Here is a 19909-nt window from a genome sequence, read left to right as displayed (position 1 = left end):
AACTATGGTGGAGAATTTGTCATCATTAATTATTCATTTAGTTGGACTATAATTGGGACCAAATATTGGTTATTTAGTATGCCCAACTAATGGTGGGGAATTATATCTTCATTATTTAGTTGGTAAAATCAATTATGAGTGTTATAGCATTAATTTGGCTAAAGAATATCTTAATCAGTGAGAATGATCATTTAGAAAAAGATCATTAAAATACTCCACTAAAGTTGCTGAATTTAATTGTTTTCATACATTCCAAATTGGATTGTGCGTCTAATAATAAGTCCAAAAGTTTCCACAAGTATTAATTTAGATTTTGTTCTTATAGATTCATACGTTCATTTTGTTGAACGTTTGGTTGTGCAACATATTTATGAAAATGTCGTAACAATATTAAGGAATAATTAGAACGAAAGCATTTAACTTGTGGTGCATTGCCAATTAATAAATTCTGCAATTAATAGAGTCTTTAGTTTCTTCAAAATTGATCTTGTGTCATCTTGGTTTGTAAGGCTCAAAACAATTTTGCAAGACATATAAGTAAGACTCATAATGTTCAGTTAATTTTGAGATGGACCTTGAGATTATTTGGGAAGTTATGGTGTATGTTTAATATTCCAAATTTGTTGACTTAGATTTTTTGGTTTGTTGTCTAAGTATTGGAATGTTTCTGTGACTGATTATCTTTTGGCTATTTTGATGAGTGGGAGTGACAGGCGTGTCAACTCCAAGCTCTTAGCCGTTAGAGGTAGTGTTTTAAAGTTAACTTATAAAAAAGTCATAGAATACAGTTAGCATTATGCTAACATTAAGAGATCTGTACTTAAGGCATGCTTCTAAGGTTTTAGAGATTATACAGTGGATTTGGATGATTTTTTCTTTCAGTTGTGCACATAATAAATTTTGAGAAACATGCCTTAAGGGACTAAGAATATACGTAGGGTTTGTTCATAAAGAACCTAAGGGAATTTAAATGCATGTGATCATAGAAGATATTACTCACTTGATAAGTAGAGGACATATTACTATGGTTCATGTATTTTGTTCTCTGATGAATGTTGTGTCAGTACTTGCACCAAGTGGGAGAATGTAAGTATTTTCCCTAATATAATATATGATAATATATTGTATTAATTAAGTGGTTGTGGTGCAAGTAGAAGATTAGGTCAGTTAGTGATTTAATCTGTTAGGCAACTTAGGATATTCAATTTAGCTTTAACTGAATATCTGCCTATATTGATGTCATGTAGGCTTCTAAGCAAAACAGTCCTCTCACAGCTCCTGTGTTCAGAATACACGCACCATCAGGTATTCGGGAGAGAAGTGGTAGACAAAACACTAACCTTTGTTCTGCAGGTTTACCATCCAGTGGCAATACCAACGACTATGGCAAGGGATCGGATATTCAGATGATCCTGAAGCTTCCACTATTACGAGGTCAGGTTCCTCGTTACTTTAGTTTATGTTAGCCACATTATTGTCTAACATGTTTAACTATAAGGCTATAAATTAGGCTATAAAAATTTGTGTTCCAATTTATGCCCCAATATAAATTAGCTCCAGTTTATGCAACTCTAAGTGATTGTAAATATATGACAACTATGCATAAATGTAAAAGAAAAAGGGAAAGAGCAACACTGTTCGAAATTGTAGTGGTTCGGCAACACCTACTCCACTACCTAAGGGCACTCCCGTTAAGATTGCTAACTCGATCTACTCTCCAAGTCACCTATTCGATTGTGGGCATTACTACCACCCTCGATGAACAGCCATCATCGATTCGTTCACACTTCTCAGTGTGGTGATAACACTTAGCTTCCATGAATCTCAATCCTTCATAGCACTAGGTGAAACAAAACACCAACCCCGTCCCTTGTCTCATGAATCCCTTGCGCATATCATAATGGCATGCACTTCTACGATCGTCACCCCTTTGTAGTTAGGGTACAACAAATTCACCATTTTGTTACCAAGCTTGCCACTATGTCACCATAACCACACTTGATGTATAAGTGTATAACTCGCCTCTTACAAACCCAAGTATTTACACCGTTTGAAATATGACTTAATTAGATACACTTTGTACATGCATGTCTTTATAATAGACTAAAGAGTGATGGTCCCTCGACTATGTCGTAATTACAAATTTAGTCCTCGACTACCATTCTTACCCAATTAAGTCCTCAACTATACAATATTTACCTAATTTAGTCCTCTGTTAATGTATTGTTAGTGGGCAGTCAATAATGAAGGTAAAACTGTCATTTTACCACTTTCTTCACATCTCCTTCCTCACACCCGGGAGGCCTAATAGCTCTGTCCCATCCTTCTATGTATACATACTAGAAGCTTTGGAAATATAGAAATTAAAAGGTTATAAGATCATATATATCTTTAAGTATGAATGAAGAAAATTTTTGTGGAATGGGTAAAGGTGAAGAACATGATTTTCTTAATTAACTAAAATCCTTCATAAAAATGTGTTAAGAAATGAAGCTTTGGAACGTTTGAGAATGGTGAAATGAAGAAATCATTTTTAAAACAATCACTTAAAAACTTATTTTGAAAGTTTTGACTCAAAAAATATTTTAACTCTTCTGTAAAGCCATTATTTGTGCGCTCCCACGTACACACGTGTCATAAAATTACTTTTGTATGATATGTTAATATATATATATATATATCATCCATATTAGCATAAATTAACAAATAAAAAATATGATACTTATATATAATATATCAAGAATATATAACTAATACTACAAATATTGAATAATCAAATGAAAAGATTAAAAACTGGATTACATATATGTTTGATTCATTATATATGTATAGTCGTCAAATTTGCTCTTGGTGCAGTGCCATCTCAACTGTTGATCATTGACTTGGATAGGGCATTGTAATTAACAAACAACAATAATGCAACCTTTCAGTCATCATAGCTTTAACAATTCCCAGTTGCACATTTGCTTATGTTAGCATGATTTCTAAGTCAAATAATATATATATATATATATATATATATATATATATATATATATATATATATATATATTTCGTTGTTGTGATTGTTACATTTTTAAAAAATAATAGAGGTAATTACTGAAATGGTCCCTTGACTATAGCGAAATTACCGATTTGGTCATTGACTATTTTTTTACCAATTAAGTCTCTCAACTTTAAAATATTAACTAATTTGATCTTCCGTTTGTTTTGCCATTAGACATCTATTAACTTGAGACCAATTTGGTAATTTTGCTATAGTCGAAGGACCATTTCGGTCATCACATGCACTATTTTCTCCGAAAAGTTAATTACTAAAATAATCTCTTGATTATAGTGAAATTATCAATTTGGTCCCGGATTAACAGATGTCCAACGGCAAAACAAACGGAAGACCAAATTTGTTAAGATTTTTAAAGTTGAGGAACTTAATTGGTCCAAAAAAATAGTCAAGGACCAAATTAGTAATTTCGCTCTAGTCATGTAACCATTAATTAACTCTTAATAATATTTTTGTAGTTTCTTCAAAAAAAAAAATAATATTTTTGTAGTATTATTTAGTAACACACCGTACCTTTCCATCATCGTTTCTTACATCTTTAAATCTTTTATCGCGCGCGTACCTTTCTTTCGTTTATTAAATCCTTTGCACTAAAAGCTAATCATTCAGTTTGTGTTAGGCTTGGTAACCTGGTAGCTTGAAAATATAACTCAAATATAATAACAAAATAAAAATATTAATTGACCGTCATTTTAGGATCACTGGCTAGTAAGTCAACCAATCAATCATGCATATATGGTAGCTTGAAAAATGTATTATCTTTGAGATTAACTAATTGTATAGCTTGTTTCCCTGACCAACCAAAAATGAATCTCTTAAAACTTCACGAATTCGATTATTATTAATATCATCTTGGTCGAATCAATTATGTATGGTCTTTTAGTGCAATTTACCTCTTATGTGATTTGCAGTTGGCTATTGCATATGAGTATGATTTATACCGTATATACTCTCGGGTAATGATTGCGAGTTTTCCTCATCACCCAAAAATAATTATTTAATAATAATAATAATAATAACCCCACGTCTATGTCTTCATGCTATATATTATTCATTATTTCATCGTCCCAATGAACTAATGAGACAACAAATGTAAACGGAAGGTAAGCAAGAAGTTTCCGTTTTGAATTGGAAGATGGGCTCATCGGAAGCACGATCGCCGGTGCCGTTGTCGGAGGCGAGGTCTCCGATGCCGTTGCTGTACCGGCGACGTTCCAGCGGCGAAATAAGGAATTTGGCCTCAGTTTCCAGCAGTCTCTTGCCGGCTTTTGGTACTGTAATGGGTGAAGGATCTGCTCAGCTCAGAGGATTTGTCATTGCTCCATATGATCGTAGATACAGGTACCTTCAAACTCTTTTTATTTTATTTCTTTTTTCAAGAATTGTAATTAGCACAAAGAAATCTTTAAAAAAAAACAGGTGAAAAAAAAAAAGCAGTAATTTTCAGCTGAAATAGATATTTATGGATTTTTCCTACAGTATTGCTTGTAAAAATTTTGCTTACTCAAAATAGAAAATAGCGAGATAATCTTTAATGGAGCAGCATTTATTAGTAGTTGATTAGAAAACATCATTAATATAATTTTCAGCAAATTTTACACTGGACCATGGTCTAAAACAGTGTCATTTCTTTTCATTAAAAGAAATGACACCCATTCCACGTAATTAGTTCTATTTGTAGAGTTTTTTACAATTTTAGTCTCACGACTATGGTGTCACTAACAACTTTGATCCACGATTTTTAAAACTTGTAGAATTGGTCCACGACTATAACTTTCTTAGCAAATTTAGTCCTTCAGGTGCATTTTCCGTTTAATTTTTGCCGAAAAATTTTACTCTCCATTTAACATGGGTAATATTGTCTTTTCCATCTCACAAACTAATGACATAAATAAATAAATAAATAAATAAACACAACCAGTGGTACGATGATTGAAATTAAAAGTCACCCAATTTCAATTCCACTTTTAATTTCACCCTCTCCGTACCATTGGTTGTGTTTAATTAATTATTTAATTATTTATTTATTTATTTGACAATATACACGTACTCAATATGTGAGACATGTTATTCAGTTTTTTTTATACATACTGTAGTTTCATTTCAGCAAAACTAAAGTATTATTTCAATTCAACTATAGTTCTATTTGACAATATATATACTCAATATGTAAGACATGTTATTCAGTTTCATTTTATACATATTGCAGTTTCATTTCAACACAACTAAAGTATCATTTCAATTCAATTACAGCTTCATTTGATAATATAAACACAAAATGTGAAATAAGTTATTCACACAATGTGAATTAGATACAATGTAGTTTAATTTTGTTATTAACACACAAAAATTACGTAATTTGTTAAAATTTAATGGTTGTCGTTTCTTTACAAAAAAACAACGTCGTTTTCAGACTATGGTGCACAGTATAACAACCGATAATTTTCCCAAACGTTAATGACAACACAAATAAGAATTATAAGATGTCCCGGGCCATTACGAGTGTAATAAATATTTTTTGACTATGTATATTTGACTATTAATCAATTTTGGACATAAAGTATATTTGGCTATGTAATTATTTCTACTACGAGTGTACGTGATTTAGATTGGATTGACTTTCGTAAATTTGAAAACCAAGTGGATGAAAACAATAATTCACAAAACAAAAACAAAAAAGTCAAACCAAGAATCCATTCTTTCAGATCAATTGATTTTTTTTTAAAAAAAAAAATTAAGAATAAAATTAAATAGACTAACGATCAAACTACATGTAAAACTGCAATTAGGTCTTTGAGTCCATTAATAATCGAAAATCGTACAATTAAACATAAAGTCAGCTATAGTAGTGGGCATTGGCTCATGACATGACCGTAACATTTAAAAAGAATAATTGTAAATCTATTTTAATAATTTTAAATAAGTTAAAATTATTTTTTTAAAAAAAAAAATTAAAAAAGAAAAAAAAAAAAACCACCATCCACCCTTCTTTGTCTTTGACCAGAGGGATTTAAATTTTTTTTAATTGATTTGATTTGAAATCAATTTTAACATTATATTAATATTGTAGGATGTGGCAAGTATTTCTAGTGATCTTAGTGGTGTACTCAGCGTGGTCATCCCCATTCGAGCTCGCATTTAGAAAGGTGGCAACCGGGTCTCTTCAACCTGTTGACTTGGTGGTGGATGCTTTCTTTGGCATTGATATTATCCTCACTTTCTTTGTAGCTTACTTGGACAAATCTACCTATTTGCTTGTGGATGATCATAAGAAAATTGCTTTGAGGTATCACTACACCTTCACTTCTCAATCTTATACTTTGTACAATTTTAAATGATCATGAAAGAAATTAAAATATTTCGTGTTATTGGTTAAAGGTATGTCACACATCTGGGTTTCCCAATGGATATAGCTTCAACTCTTCCCTTCCAAACAATATATCTCATAATCACCGGCAAAACTCGCCGTGGTGTGGTGTTCGGCTTTCTCAACTTGCTTCGGCTGTGGCGGCTCCGCCGCGTCAGTGCCTTCTTCTCAAGGCTAGAGAAGGACACCCGCTTCAGCTACTTCTGGACTAGAACCTTTAAGCTAATATGCGTATGTACAATTTTACTTATAGTTTAAACTTTTAGTTAAAACGAAACAGATTGAATATAAAAAACTTTTAACGGATGATTATAGGTGACTTTATTCGCGGTCCACTCGGCAGGGTGCTTCTACTTCTGGCTTGCAACTCACTACCATGATTCAGACAGGACATGGATAGGATCTAAGGTTCCAAATTTTAAGGATAGAAGTTTATGGCTTGGTTACACTTACTCTACCTACTGGTCCATTGTCACTCTAGCTACAGTTGGCTATGGAGATCTATATGCAGTGAATACTGGAGAGAAGATCTTCACCATCTTCTACATGCTCTTCAACATTGGCCTCACAGCTTACTTGATTGGAAACATGACTAATCTCATTGTCCACAGTGCAGTGAGAACTTTCACCATGGTATATAAGTGCATACTTCAATTTGGTGTCAGAGTCATTAGACCTATACGAAAGGTTATAATAATGGTTGGTTTTGGTGTGCAGAGAGATGCGATCAATAATACACTGCGATACGCGAGCAAGAACCGACTTCCAGAAGGTTTGAAAGAGCAAATGGTGGCTCATGTGACACTGAAATTTAAGACAGCAGAGTTGCAGCAACAAGTGCTGGAAGATCTGCCCAAGGCTATAAGATCTGCCATTGCTCAGCACCTGTTTTGTTCAACTATTGAAAACACTTACCTCTTCAAGGGTGTCTCTGAGGACTTCATCCTTCAGTTGGTAACATATGTTTCTTTCCATCTTCAATTCATCACACAAGCATTCATGGAAATCCATTTCTTTTTTGAGTTATGAGGAAACCTGCCGCCAGTCACTATCTGAGGGTGTGCACTGCGGTCTGCGTAAATATAATCTCAGTAGATAAACCAGCATAAGTTGTCTATAGCTGATCTCCTGATCGATTCAAAATATGTAAGCCAATAGGCTGCTCGCCCTGGGAGTCAAACTTATAACATTGTGGTTACCAAGACAACAATTTGACCAACTTGGTTGGAGTTGTCTCTGGGAATCCATATCTTTTTTGAGTTATGAGGAAACCTGCAGGCACTATCTGAAGGTGTGCACTACGTTAAATCTTAGTAGATAAACCAGTCTAAGTTGTCTATAGCTGATCGGTTCAAACCAAGAAAGCCAATAGGCTGCTCCCGCTGGGAGTCAAACTTGTAACATTGTGGTTATATTACCAAGTCAACATCTAACCAACTTGACTGGAGTTGCCTCTCGAAATCCATTTTTCTTGATTTGCAAGCTAGAGATGTTAACAATATATGGTGATTACACAGGTATGTGAACTAAAAGCAGAATACTTTCCACCCAAAGTTGACATCATTATCCAGAATGAAATACCAACAGATTTCTATGTCATTGTATCTGGTGAAGTGGTTAGTATTATTATTGCTGCAATTAATCTTCTCCTTTCTTTCTGCATCGTAGTAAACAACCTTTTACAACTGCAGGATGTTTTAGCATACATAAATGGGACAGAACAGGTTAGTAGTTACAGTTTGATCATCTTGATGATACAATAACAAGAACTGAAACAATTGAAAGAAGATCGATCGAGCTAGCAAACTATATGATATGATCTTCTGATCTGATCTGAACAGTTCCTGTCAAAACTGGGAGCTACACAAATGGCTGGGGAAGTGGGTGTGATCTTTAATATCCCACAGCCATTCACAGTGAGAAGCAGGAGGCTTTCTCAGGTCATCCGTATCAGCCATCACCATTTCAAGCAATTGCTGCAGCCCCTCACTGAAGATGGCAAGAAAGTTCTTTCCAATTTTTGTCAGGTAAACAGTTCTGTTATGATAAACGCTTACCGTTACGACAAAAGCCAGCACATTTCGAAAGGCAGAGTGTTGAACTTGGCCCTTCAAACCTTTGCCCGACAATCCCCAGCCACCTGATGCTGGACTTAGCCCTTCAGGCCTTCGATCCGCCCAACAAATTCTCTATCTTGCATGATTCAGAAAATAATTTCTTGATTGTCATTGAGACATTCAATTTTGTTCTAGCAACTTACCATCCTGACAGAAATTTTCATGCATTCTCAGCATTTGAAGGGACTAAAAAAGGAGGAATTGGATGAGATACCAATTGTAACAGACTTGCTCGGTGACCCGAACGAAAACGAGGTAAAATAATGTTCACCTGCACAAGAGTGTGTACAGCCATTACACAAACATGCAACCAAAATCATCAGACACAACAACTACAGTAAAGACAACATATACTTTCCTAAGATGTTTTTTTTTTTTTTTTTGGTTTTTAATCTGCAGGTTAGTGCAGAAGCTGAGGGACCAGAAAGCAATAATGGAGGACAGAACCAACAAGAAAACAGTAAGCTCACAGCTAGCTAGCCATGATGGAGAATGAAGTTCCAATTTGATGTCTTCTATATATGTTGTACCATTAATCTTCTTGATATATAAGTTGCAGGAAACCACACAACATTTGCATCGCCATCAGGAACGATGGTTCTGACACGAGTGATAATACATGGGCATCATCCAAATGATGATGAACTTAAAGATGGAAGTAGAGGCAAGCTGATCCACCTTCCTAATTCAATTCAAGAGCTTTTGAGTATAGCAGGTAACAATTAAGTCCTTATTTACTGAAGAAAAAGCTAAGGTTATTCTAATAATGCAATGGAACATTGTATATATGGAACTATGGAGGTGTCAAATCTCATTCTTTGTGTTGGATTGAATGCAGAAAACAGGTTTGGGAAGAGAGGAAGTAAAGTTTTTATGGGCAATGGCTCTGAGGTTGAAGATATTGGTGCTTTACGAGAAAATGATCATTTGTATATTTGTTGACTACTTTTACAGTTGGTAAAAACCATCTTACAGTACTACCAGTTGCATAAATTCACCAAAAAAAAAAAAAAAGATGTTGGAATGAGGTGAATTTTGAGTGACTAGAAAACCGGTGACTACTATCCAAGGGCTTGTAACTTTAGTTGAGTGACTCAAATCAAGAAGATAGAGTGTTTAGGAGAGTCAACTTTATAATCTTGTGGTTGTGAGGTTATTCTTTATCATAGTTTTTTTACTGATGTGGAGGTGTCAATTCGAATTAAAATTATAGGAAAAAAAAAACCTAGCTTTAGTTATAACTAATGTGGACCGACTTCATTAACTTTGATTTATGAAAAAGATAAAATTTCAATTTTGGTCATATGACTATAGGGGCATTGTTAATTTCAACACCTGACTTTTAAAAGTGTCAATTTAGTACCTTGACTATGTAATTTTTGTCAATTTTGGTCACTCCGGCTAAATTGAAGGTCAAATTTGACCGAAAAATTTTAATCCAACATTTAGTCTAGAAAGGATCAAAAGACGATTTTGCCCCTCAGATTATAGACTAAATGTTTGATTAAATTTTTTAAGTCAAATTTGACCGTCAATTCAGCCGGAGTGATCAAAATTGATAAATATTACATAGTCAAGGTACTAAATTGACATTTTTGAAAGTCAGGTGCTGAAATTAACAATGCCCTATAGTCATGTGACCAAAATTGAAATTTTCTCTATGAAAAAACTTACATACAACCACTAATCGAATGTACATTTTGGGTGAAGCTCACCTTGAAATAACCATAGCCGATTTAAAGATCACAATTATATAAACAAGTCTAAGTTATTCATAGTTAACCGGCTTAAATCAAAAAGACTAATAAACAGTTCCCATGAAAAATCGGACTTGAGATTTTGTATTTACTAAACAAATTGTCAGACCAACTTGACTTAGTTGTCCACTAGCTTAGAGGGTGTATGGGGAAATTCCCAAATATGGGAACAAAGTGAATCTTGCGTTGGTTTTAACTTTTAACTAATTTGTTAGTGTTATTGCTATGAACGACCATACATGAAGCTCCTAAACAACGACATAATTATATATATATTTGTAGTAATATTTTGGGACGATCGATAATATCAATGGTTATCAAAATCAAAATAATAATAATAATTAACAATAATACACCACAGTATCACATGCACCATACTATATATATATATATATATATATATATATATATATATATATATATATATATATATATATATATATATATATATATATATATATATATATCCCAGACAAAAAATGTGTACGTAAAAACAAGAAGGATAAGTCTCGGTTTTGAAAGATGGGCAAACCGGAAGCACGATCGCCGGTTCCGGTGCCGGAAACGAGGTCTCCGATGTACCGGCGACAAGCTAGCGGAGAAATAAGAAACTTGGCCTCAGTTCCCAGCAGCCTCTTGCCGGCTTTTGGTAGTGTTATGGGTGAAGGATCTGCTCAGCTTAGAAGATTTGTCATTGCTCCTTATGACCGTAGATACCGGTATGTACACTTTTTTTTTTTTTTTTTTTTCTTTCAAGAATTTTAATTTAATTAGCACAAAAAGGTAATTTTTAGGTGAAATATTAATATTTATAGACTTAATTTCACTTTTGGTCCTATAACTATTGAGACCCTGTTAATTTAATCCATGACTTTTAAAATTATCAATTTAGTACATTAATATTCAATTTTTATTAATTTTGGTTATTCCGGTCAAATTGTCGGTCAATACTCACCGAAAAATATTAATAGGTGAAGTAAAGAAGATATTTTAGTCATTTTACTTATCTTTTCTCCTTTAAAATACCCTCATTATTTTATATATTAATATTTTCTGGTGAGTTTTGGCCGAATGGACCAAAAATTGATTTAAAAAAACTGAATAGTTAATGTACTAATTAATTGACATTTTTGAATGTCGTGGATTGAGATTAACAAAACTTCAATAGTCACAAGTCCAAAAGCAAAATTAACTCATATTTATGTTATAGTATACCTTGAAATAGTAGAGAGCCGAACCAATGTCATTGAAGTTAAATCATATATATACATGCTCTGTAAATAGTAGTAGAAGTCCGACTGATATCAGTGAAGTTAAATCATATACATATTTTGTAAATAGTAAAAGTCGAACCGATGTCATTGAAGTTGGTCAACTATGAACAACTTAATAATGTTGTATGTAGCATGAATAATTTTTCTTTTATTTGATTCACTTTGAATTGGATCCAAATATAAACATTACGGAGGAATCAATATATTGCCAAATTTATTTATAATATCCCACATAATAAAAATATTTAGTAACTAATAAACATATTAATTATGAAAAAAAAAATTCATTTGAATAAACAACATCAAACTAAAGTTTGATACCTAATACTAAAGGTGACAATGTCATAATAGTTAACGATTAAAAGTGAAATTTTCTCTTTTTCTAAAATACGACAAAGAAAAAAACAAACTAATTCATCATTCTATGGTTAATTAGGGATAGAAATATGATGGAAAACAACTCAATAGTATTTGACAAGCCAAGCAAAACAACTCAAGACTTAAAAACATGCTGAATCAAACGGGTGTGAATCAAACATGCTGACAAGCCACCGCACCAAAATAAACGTAAAATAGTTTGAGTGTTCCCTTCCATGTAATTAAAAACAAAAAAACAAAAAAAAAAAAAAAAAAAACGTAAAATTACCTCGATGCTATTATCTCAATCATTTTGTATTCCAAGTAGCCTTAATATCAATAGTAGTTATTCATATTATACCTGGATTCAATCTTTGATTTTGGTATTCTGCCATTTAATTAGATACTAATAATTTTACTCACAACTTATCAAATTACTATTATTGTAGGGTGTGGCAAGTATTTCTTGTGATCTTAGTGGTGTACTCTGCATGGTCATCCCCATTCGAGCTCGCATTTAGAAAGGTGGCAACGGGGTCATTCCAGCCCGTTGACTTAGTGGTGGATGCTTTCTTTAGTGTTGATATCATCCTCACTTTCTTTGTAGCTTACTTGGACAAATCCACTTATTTGCTTGTGGATGATCACAACAAAATTGCTTTGAGGTAATCTACTGGTAGCTAATGTTATTGACCATTTTCGATAAGTCATAAAAATAACAAAAAAAAAATTTTTTAAAAATTGTTCAGATTCTCCAAATGAAAAGTCGAAAAGATCATTTCAAATAAAAAAACTCGATCTGATTAGTCTAAGTAAATGGACTTATTTAGCACAACATATATATGATCATGAAAGCAATATTTCATGTTGCTTGAAGGTATGTTACACATCTAGGTTTTCCCATGGATATAGCTTCAACTATACCCTTCCAAACCATATACGGCCTAATCACCGGCAAAGTGCACCATGATCAAGTGTTCGGCTTTCTCAACTTGCTTCGACTATGGCGGCTCCGTCAAGTCAGTGTATTCTTCTCCCGACTAGAGAAGGACACTCGCTTCAGCTACTTCTGGACAAGAACCTTCAAACTAATATGCGTATGTATAGTACAATACATTAAAAAATGTGTTTTGTCTCAACTAAAAGTTTTAATTTGACGGTGAGAGTTCTCTATCTCAGGTGACTTTATTTGCGGTCCACTCTGCCGGCTGCTTCTACTTCTGGCTTGCAACACACTACCATGATTCATACAATACATGGATTGGATTTAAGGTTCATGATTTCAAAGATAGAAGTGTGTGGTTTGGTTACACTTATTCTGTGTATTGGTCCCTTGTCACTCTCACTACAGTCGGCTATGGAGATCTGTGTGCCCGTAATAATGTGGAGAAGGTCTTCACCATTTTCTACATGCTCTTCAACATTGGCCTCATAGCTTACTTGATTGGAAATATGACCAATCTCATTGTCCACAGTGCAGTGAGAACTTTTGCTATGGTACGTACTTATCCTTTTTCTTCACACAAATTATGATTGCAAACATGTTACTTGCTCATTCCTGCGTGATTTGTGGGTGGAGTCTTGCCCTTGCCTACAAAAGGCGAAATCACTCGCCCCAAGGGCCCCACACCGTGACAAAGGTTTGTGAAGGTGTAAATCGCAGTGACTCAACGGTCCATAGGTAGAAGGACCAGTGTTTGGTGTCCACAAGGAGCCAGTCCACAGGAGGGTGAAACTCCTACATTTGCAGCTATCAAGGCTCGATCTTGCATCCTTGTCCACAAAAAGTCTCGCCCCGAGGGTCTCCACACTCCGGCACAGGATTGTGGAGCTGTAAATCACGGTAATTCAGCGACCGTGACTCAGCAATCCATTAGGTGGAAGGACCAATCAATGCCTGGTGTCTACACGGAGCCACTCTTGTAACTTTCAAGGCTCAATCCTATGTTCTTGCCCACAATCTGTCACTCAGGAACCAACTGAGCTACCCGTGGGGAAATGATGGTGGGATCTTGCTCTAATAGTTGGTTGTTTTTGTGCAGAGAGATGCCATCAACAATATACTGCGATACGCGAGCAAGAATCGACTTCCAGAAGGGCTGAAGGAACAAATGCTGGCTCATATGACACTGAAATTCAAGACAGCAGAGTTGCAGCAAGAAGTGCTGGAAGACCTGCCAAAGGCGATAAGATCTGCCATTGCTCAGCACCTGTTTTGTTCAACTCTTGAAAACACCTACCTCTTCAAGGGTGTATCTAAGGACTTCATTCTTCAGTTGGTAACATGTTTTTTTTACCATCTTCATCAGACTAGCATTAATGGACTTCATCCTTGTTCCAAATCTTGATCTGCAAAATTAACAAAGGTGTTTTTACGGTTGTTACACAGGTATCTGAACTAAAAGCAGAATACTTTCCACCCAAAGTTGATATCATTATCCAAAACGAAATACCAACGGATTTCTATGTCATTGTATCTGGTGCAGTGGTTTGTATTGTTCTTCTTTGATCTTCTGGTTCCCTAGCTTCTACTTATGCAACATAGTATCCTTACAACCTTTTACAACTGCAGGATGTTTTAGCATACAAAAACGGAACAGAACAGGTTAGTTGTTATAGCTTTGATTCGATACAATTCCAAATTCTGAAACAACTGAAAGCAGAGAAAAGTTAAATCATACGCAAAAGCAAACGGGATTATTCACTAACATAAACTGATGTAAACAGTTCCTGTCAAAACTGGGACCTCCAGAAATGGCTGGGGAACTGGGAGTAATATTTAATATCCCACAGCCATTCACAGTGCGAAGCAAGAGGCTTTCTCAGGTCATCCGCATCAGTCATCATCACTTCAAGCAGTTGCTGCAGCCTCCTACTGATGACGGGAAGAAAATTCTTTCCAATTTTCGTCAGGTAACTGTGACAAGATTTCATCAGTGCGGCCACTCCTGTATATAACCATCTACTCACTGTTATTTAGTCATTCCTTATGTTCAACTCACCATCCCGACAAAATGTCTTGTGCTCAGCATTTGAAGGAACTACGAAAAGAGGAGTTGGAAGAGATACCTATGCTAAGAGAGTTTCTCGGAGATCCAAACAGTAATGAGGGAGCAGAAAGCTATGAAGGACAAAACCAACAAGAAAACAGTAAGCTAACTAGCCACATTGTTCAAAATAGGAAACAAAAATGCTCTAAGAGGAATACTTTTACACACTACAGCTACTGAGAAGTTCCGATTTGATTCCTCCTATCTTGTACTATTTAATTTCTTGATAAACGAAACAACTATTGCATCATCAGGAACATTTCCGACAAGAGTGATATTGCACGGGCATCATCCACATGATGAACTAAAAGAAGAACATAGAGGCAAGCTGGTCCACCTTCCCGATTCAATTCAAGAGCTTTTGAGTATTGCAGGTAACAAATCCTTAATTACTGATGAATATAATTTAATGAAAAAAAATCAAGTATGAATTAAAATGACTGGTCTATGCAATGAAACATTATATGCACGTGTCAAATCTCATTATGTCTTGAATGCAGAAAAAAGGTTTGGGAAGAAAGGAACTAAAGTTCTTATGGCTAATGGCTCTGAGGTGGAAGATATATGTGCTTTAAGAGAAAACGATTGTTTGTATATTTGTTGACTACAAATACAGTTGTCAAAAACCATCTTACAGTAGTTACCAGTTTAGGTATCAAAACACAACACACATCAAAACCATCTTCAAAAAAAAAACAGTGGCAGACAATATTAAGTAAAAATGTGGCAGAGGATATTAAGTTTAAACAAAAGTGGAATATAATTCGTTATTAAGGAATCTAATGTAGATATTCCATAGGTACCCTGGCTTTCTTGAATTCTTCAGTCACTCTCTTCTCAAAGCTTTCATTACTTTCTTCTTCAAAGCATTCATCACTTTCTTCCTTAAAGCTTTTGGCCTTTCTTCTTCATGACTCAGATAAGATGAAAATTCAAGATTTACTTCATCGCAGATTTCATTATTTGGCAATTTAAAACTCTCTGCTTCAGACCACTCATTATTTGGCAATTTAACACTTTCTTCTTCAGACCCTTCATTAATTGGCATACCAACCTAAAAATATAATACAAAATGAGAATAAGAAAAGAAAATAAATCAATCCATACAATCAGAATATAAAACTGATATTTCAAAACCTTAGCTCCGAGATCAAGAACTTGAAGTTTACGATCTTCCCTCTTCTGGTGGTTCTGTTCAATCTTGTTTGCAGAAATCACAAGAGAAGAATAACAACTTTCTAGAACAATTAACTTCAATGTTCCAATATTTGCAAAATTAATTGGAACTCGTTTCAATTCCCAGCAATATCTTAAGACTAGGCGCTCCAAAACCGGGAAATGATCAGAACTTGCATTCCAATGTTTGAGATCAGAACGTGAAATAAGAAGTACCTTTAATCTTCGAAAGCCTTGCTCTATTGGTTCCCATTCTGAGCCACAGAAGGCAAAATCTTTCAGTTTAAGCACCTCAAGGTGCGCCAACCTGCCAATTATGTCCATCTCCTTCCATGGAAGATAAGTATAACGAAGTGTCAACTTCTTAAGGTTTGGTGGAAAACCAGTTGGAAGATAAAAGCGCTCAACTCTTCCAATTTCAAATTTCAACTTCTCAAGCTGATGTAAATAGACAAGGGTCTTTAGATAGCTTGGCGCCAGTTGACCTTCAATGTAAATTCCTAGTTCCTTCAGGTTTGGAACAATTCTAAAGTTTGTTTTTTGGTCAAAGCTAGCAACTTTCAACCAATGAAGAGTTTGTAGATTTTCTTGAACGAAGCAAGGGAGATATTGCGAACATCTCTTGTCAACACGCAAATGCCTCAATTGTGGCAAACCCAAAATATCACATGGCAGTTTCAAACGAAAACTTTCCATCCATGAAGTAACTATGAGAGTTAGCAAATTTTGAAGCTTGGAAAATCGAAGCTTGTAAAGAGAAGCAATAGTACTTAAAGCCAAATATTTCAAATGGATCAAATCCGCTATTCCACTAGGCATGCCTTGTGAGTATTTAATGAATGATAAATCCAATACTCTCAGCATTTTCAAACATGGGTATATCAACCTGCATTTTGAAAGGTATATATACATCTTTACCAAAGCAAAGAATGGAACGGATGTTATCGGTAGTGCAATTCCCATAACTCACTTGAGTGATTGGCCAATGACTTGTTTGACAGCTTAACCAACAACTAGTTTCTGGAGCATGATTGTCATTGATAATGCACACAATATTCTCCTTTTTCGCTTCGCTCACACAAAACTCATGCACTCGATCATGAATCTTACAAGATCTAATTTTGCCGTCAATACTTAGCTCATTAATTTGAACAAGACTTCTATTAATGAGATCATGCAAGTAACTCTCTCCCACTTCTTCCAAAATCATATTGTTATGTGGCTTTATAAATCCCTCTGCAACCCATAAGTTGATTAGTTTCTTAACAGGAATGTCACTGTCTTCTGGAAACACACCAAAATAATGAAAGCAACCTTTCAGGTGACTAGGTAAGTACTTGTAGCTTAATGAAAGTGTTACCAAAATTCTGTTCTTATTATCATCTATATGAACTCCATCCAAAGTTTCCTTGACATCTCGCCATATTTCTAACGACTCCTTGACCGTTGCCAAAAGTCCAGCAATTACAAGAACCTCTAGTGGTAATCCACTGCAAAAAATAACAAGGTGTCTCCCAATTAACTCAAATTCCTTTGGAACAAAATGACTTTGCCCAAACACCTTCCTCGAAAATAATTCCCAACAATCCTCTAGATTTTGATACTTCACATGGTAGGGATTTGCACTTAAGTATTTAGCCACCTCTATGAACCGAGTAGTTACTAAGATTCGACTTCCATTAGAATTATCTGGAAAACACCTTTGGACGGCATCCCATGCTATAGTGGTCCATATGTCATCTAGGAAAATCAAATACTTCTGGCCCGTCAAACTTTTGCTTAATTGCTCTGCTATCTGAGCATAACTGGTGTTGTAGATTTCACCAGTGATTGGTGAAATACAACGTAATAGACCAATGAGCATCTCTTTGAGGTTATGAACTCGAGATACAACTACCCGTGCTCGAATGTGAAAGCTAGCAATAATAATTGGATCTTCATAGACTCTTTCGGCTAATGTAGTTTTTCCTATGCCTCCTTCCCCAACAAGTGGGATAACTTCTAGTTTCAACCCTTGATTTTCAACGGGTTTCAAAACCTTGTCATCAATGTTACTATTCCTCCAAAAGTATGAACAAGTGAGCCAGAAAATTATTGTCTCTACATCTTCGTCGAATCCTACAATCACTTCATTTTCAGGCTCTAAAGCATTAGTTGATGACCCAACATCCAATGAAGCAGTTCTTTTTCTCTTTTCCACCAGGACCCATACTACAACTTCCTCAATATCTCTTTCCATCATTTCCAAGGTTCGAAGAAGTTCTTTACTAGCTTCAAACACACACTCTGCCCTGTCCGCTAAATAAACTCGTGTCAGCTTAGATTCTATGTCATGATATTTATAGATATCTTCAACTTTCTCTTGGATAGTTTTGCCCATATCCCTAGCCCAGTTTTTATCAGCTTCCACCTTATATTTCTCCAAAAAGGATTGCAGAAAGCGGAGCTTGTCAGACAGCATCTCGACCATTTCATGCAGCGATAAGGCCATTCCTCCAGCATCAAGAATCGAAAATAGTTTGGGCTCCATAAGGTCTTGCTCTACTATTTTGATTAGAGTGGCTACACCATCAAAATCCATTGAACCACTCTAAAGTGTTCCTGAAACTCAGATTAGAGTTATTAGTCTCAATTATGATTGAAATTAATAAATGAACAAATTGCACTTTTGGTCCTGTGACTATTAGGGTATTGATAATTTGAGTACGTTACTTTCAAAACTCTCAATTTAGTCCTTTAATTATGCAATCATTAGCAGATTTGGTCCTGCAGGTGAAATTGCCGGCCAATTTTGGCCGGAAAAACGTAATTTGATTCGAATTTTTTTTATGAGGGTAAAAAAGTAATTGCAAGGGAAAATAAAAGGGGCGGGGGTGGAATTCCTCCGGTCGCCGCCGCCCTCTGCCAAGAAGATAAAGAAATATTGGCCTATATCATCACCTGCTCTTCTGCAAACTCCAGGGAGAGTAGAAAAGTCGGCGCCGGCAACCACCCTCCTACTTCAACTACAACTGTTTCAGCTGCTACATGAGCTACTTGGTGAGGTGAGACTCGTCGCCCAACCGGCAGCTCATCCACGGAATCATCGACGACGCTTATGAGGACAGCCTGTAATTGCAGAGCAAGAAAAACAAGAGAGAGAATAGAAGAAACAAGGCTAACAACAATGGCGTAGAGGAAGAGGAAGACGAAGTCGGAGATGAGTTTAACCTCCGCCGAGCACCGTCGCGCCTACGGCGGCGACGATAGTGGCGTAGAGAAGTAGGAAGACGGCTGTGAGAAAGGCACAGTCAGAAGGATTGTTAGCTCTCTGGGAGAGAGAATTTGGACCTGAAAAATCTCTCTCAAGGTCTCTGCTCATCATCATCTTCATCGTCTCCTTTTTTTTTTTTTTTTTTTTTTTTTTTTTTTCTGGGTTGTGTAAAATATGCCTTGTCGCTGGTGAACTGTGCGCAGTGCCTAGCCATTGCCGTCGGGAACAACTTCCCTGGGTTCGGGTGATGGGTTTTATATAGCAGTTGCTATGTCTGACATGAGCTTTATCCCTTTTACTTCCCTCCCTCGATTCGCCAGAAAAATCCACCGTCTCCGCGTGGGAAGCAAGGAACTACCGTGTGAGTCGCCGGAACGAAAATCACAAAGCGTTTGAACAAAAAACATCTTCCGTCGCTGCAACGAAGAAGAAGGGGGGAGAATGGAGAAGAAGGAAGAGTGTGAAACGACTACTTTACCCCTCTAATTAATTAATTA

General features: G+C 35.5%; 3 protein-coding genes across 6 annotated transcripts; 2 read left to right on the top strand and 1 right to left on the bottom strand.

The window, feature by feature from the left end:
• Positions 1-1560: 1560 nt before the first annotated feature.
• Positions 1561-18433, bottom strand: LOC109154313 (probable disease resistance protein At1g59620). 2 transcript variants are annotated; one of them, XM_019302136.1, is made up of 4 exons: positions 16121-18433; positions 15787-16037; positions 2019-2022; positions 1561-1571 (listed from the first exon to the last, which is right to left on the bottom strand). In XM_019302136.1, the coding sequence occupies exons 1-2, from the start codon at positions 17120-17122 to the stop codon at positions 15810-15812; spliced, it is 1230 nt and encodes a 409-aa protein (XP_019157681.1). In that variant the 5' UTR covers positions 17123-18433; the 3' UTR covers positions 1561-1571; positions 2019-2022; positions 15787-15809. The 2 variants fall into 2 exon arrangements, with proteins under 2 accessions (XP_019157681.1, XP_019157680.1); XM_019302135.1 differs by lacking the exons at positions 1561-1571; positions 2019-2022 and adding an exon at positions 14461-14499.
• Positions 4093-9544, top strand: LOC109154311 (potassium channel KAT3-like). Of its 3 annotated transcripts, none has more exons than XM_019302132.1 (12): positions 4093-4402; positions 6132-6347; positions 6440-6659; positions 6744-7061; positions 7146-7382; positions 7946-8044; positions 8120-8152; positions 8270-8455; positions 8720-8800; positions 8945-9005; positions 9099-9260; positions 9384-9544. In XM_019302132.1, exons 1-12 carry the CDS (start codon positions 4197-4199, stop codon positions 9485-9487), a joined length of 1923 nt encoding a protein of 640 aa, XP_019157677.1. In that variant the 5' UTR covers positions 4093-4196; the 3' UTR covers positions 9488-9544. The 3 variants fall into 3 exon arrangements, with proteins under 3 accessions (XP_019157677.1, XP_019157678.1, XP_019157679.1); XM_019302133.1 differs by having other exon boundaries at positions 8720-8804; positions 8946-9005; positions 9105-9260; XM_019302134.1 differs by having other exon boundaries at positions 4094-4402; positions 9105-9260.
• LOC109154314 (potassium channel KAT3-like) lies at positions 10809-15557 on the top strand. Its single transcript, XM_019302137.1, has 9 exons — positions 10809-11021; positions 12383-12598; positions 12811-13030; positions 13113-13430; positions 13976-14212; positions 14323-14421; positions 14506-14538; positions 14661-15083; positions 15238-15557. Exons 1-8 carry the CDS (start codon positions 10825-10827, stop codon positions 14889-14891), a joined length of 1551 nt encoding a protein of 516 aa, XP_019157682.1. The 5' UTR covers positions 10809-10824; the 3' UTR covers positions 14892-15083; positions 15238-15557.
• Positions 18434-19909: the final 1476 nt, after the last annotated feature.

Source organism: Ipomoea nil, unplaced genomic scaffold (genome assembly GCF_001879475.1).
Source record: "Ipomoea nil cultivar Tokyo-kokei standard unplaced genomic scaffold, Asagao_1.1 scaffold2616, whole genome shotgun sequence".
NCBI classification, from domain to species: domain Eukaryota; kingdom Viridiplantae; phylum Streptophyta; class Magnoliopsida; order Solanales; family Convolvulaceae; genus Ipomoea; species Ipomoea nil.
The sequence above is the reverse complement of the archived record's forward strand: the minus strand, read 5'-3'. Positions and strand labels throughout refer to the sequence as shown.

Coding starts and splice junctions, on each gene's coding strand:
- LOC109154311 (XM_019302132.1), top strand. CDS start 4,197: ATGGGCTCATCGGAAGCACGATCGCCGGTGCCGTTGTCGGAGGCGAGG. Junction 4,403..6,131: donor CCATATGATCGTAGATACAG/GTACCTTCAAAC, acceptor TTAATATTGTAG/GATGTGGCAAGTATTTCTAG. Junction 8,045..8,119: donor TCATTGTATCTGGTGAAGTG/GTTAGTATTATT, acceptor TTACAACTGCAG/GATGTTTTAGCATACATAAA.
- LOC109154314 (XM_019302137.1), top strand. CDS start 10,825: ATGGGCAAACCGGAAGCACGATCGCCGGTTCCGGTGCCGGAAACGAGG. Junction 11,022..12,382: donor CCTTATGACCGTAGATACCG/GTATGTACACTT, acceptor CTATTATTGTAG/GGTGTGGCAAGTATTTCTTG. Junction 14,422..14,505: donor TCATTGTATCTGGTGCAGTG/GTTTGTATTGTT, acceptor TTACAACTGCAG/GATGTTTTAGCATACAAAAA.
- LOC109154313 (XM_019302136.1), bottom strand. CDS start 17,122: ATGGGAATTGCACTACCGATAACATCCGTTCCATTCTTTGCTTTGGTA. Junction 16,038..16,120: donor TTCTTGATCTCGGAGCTAAG/GTTTTGAAATAT, acceptor TTATATTTTTAG/GTTGGTATGCCAATTAATGA.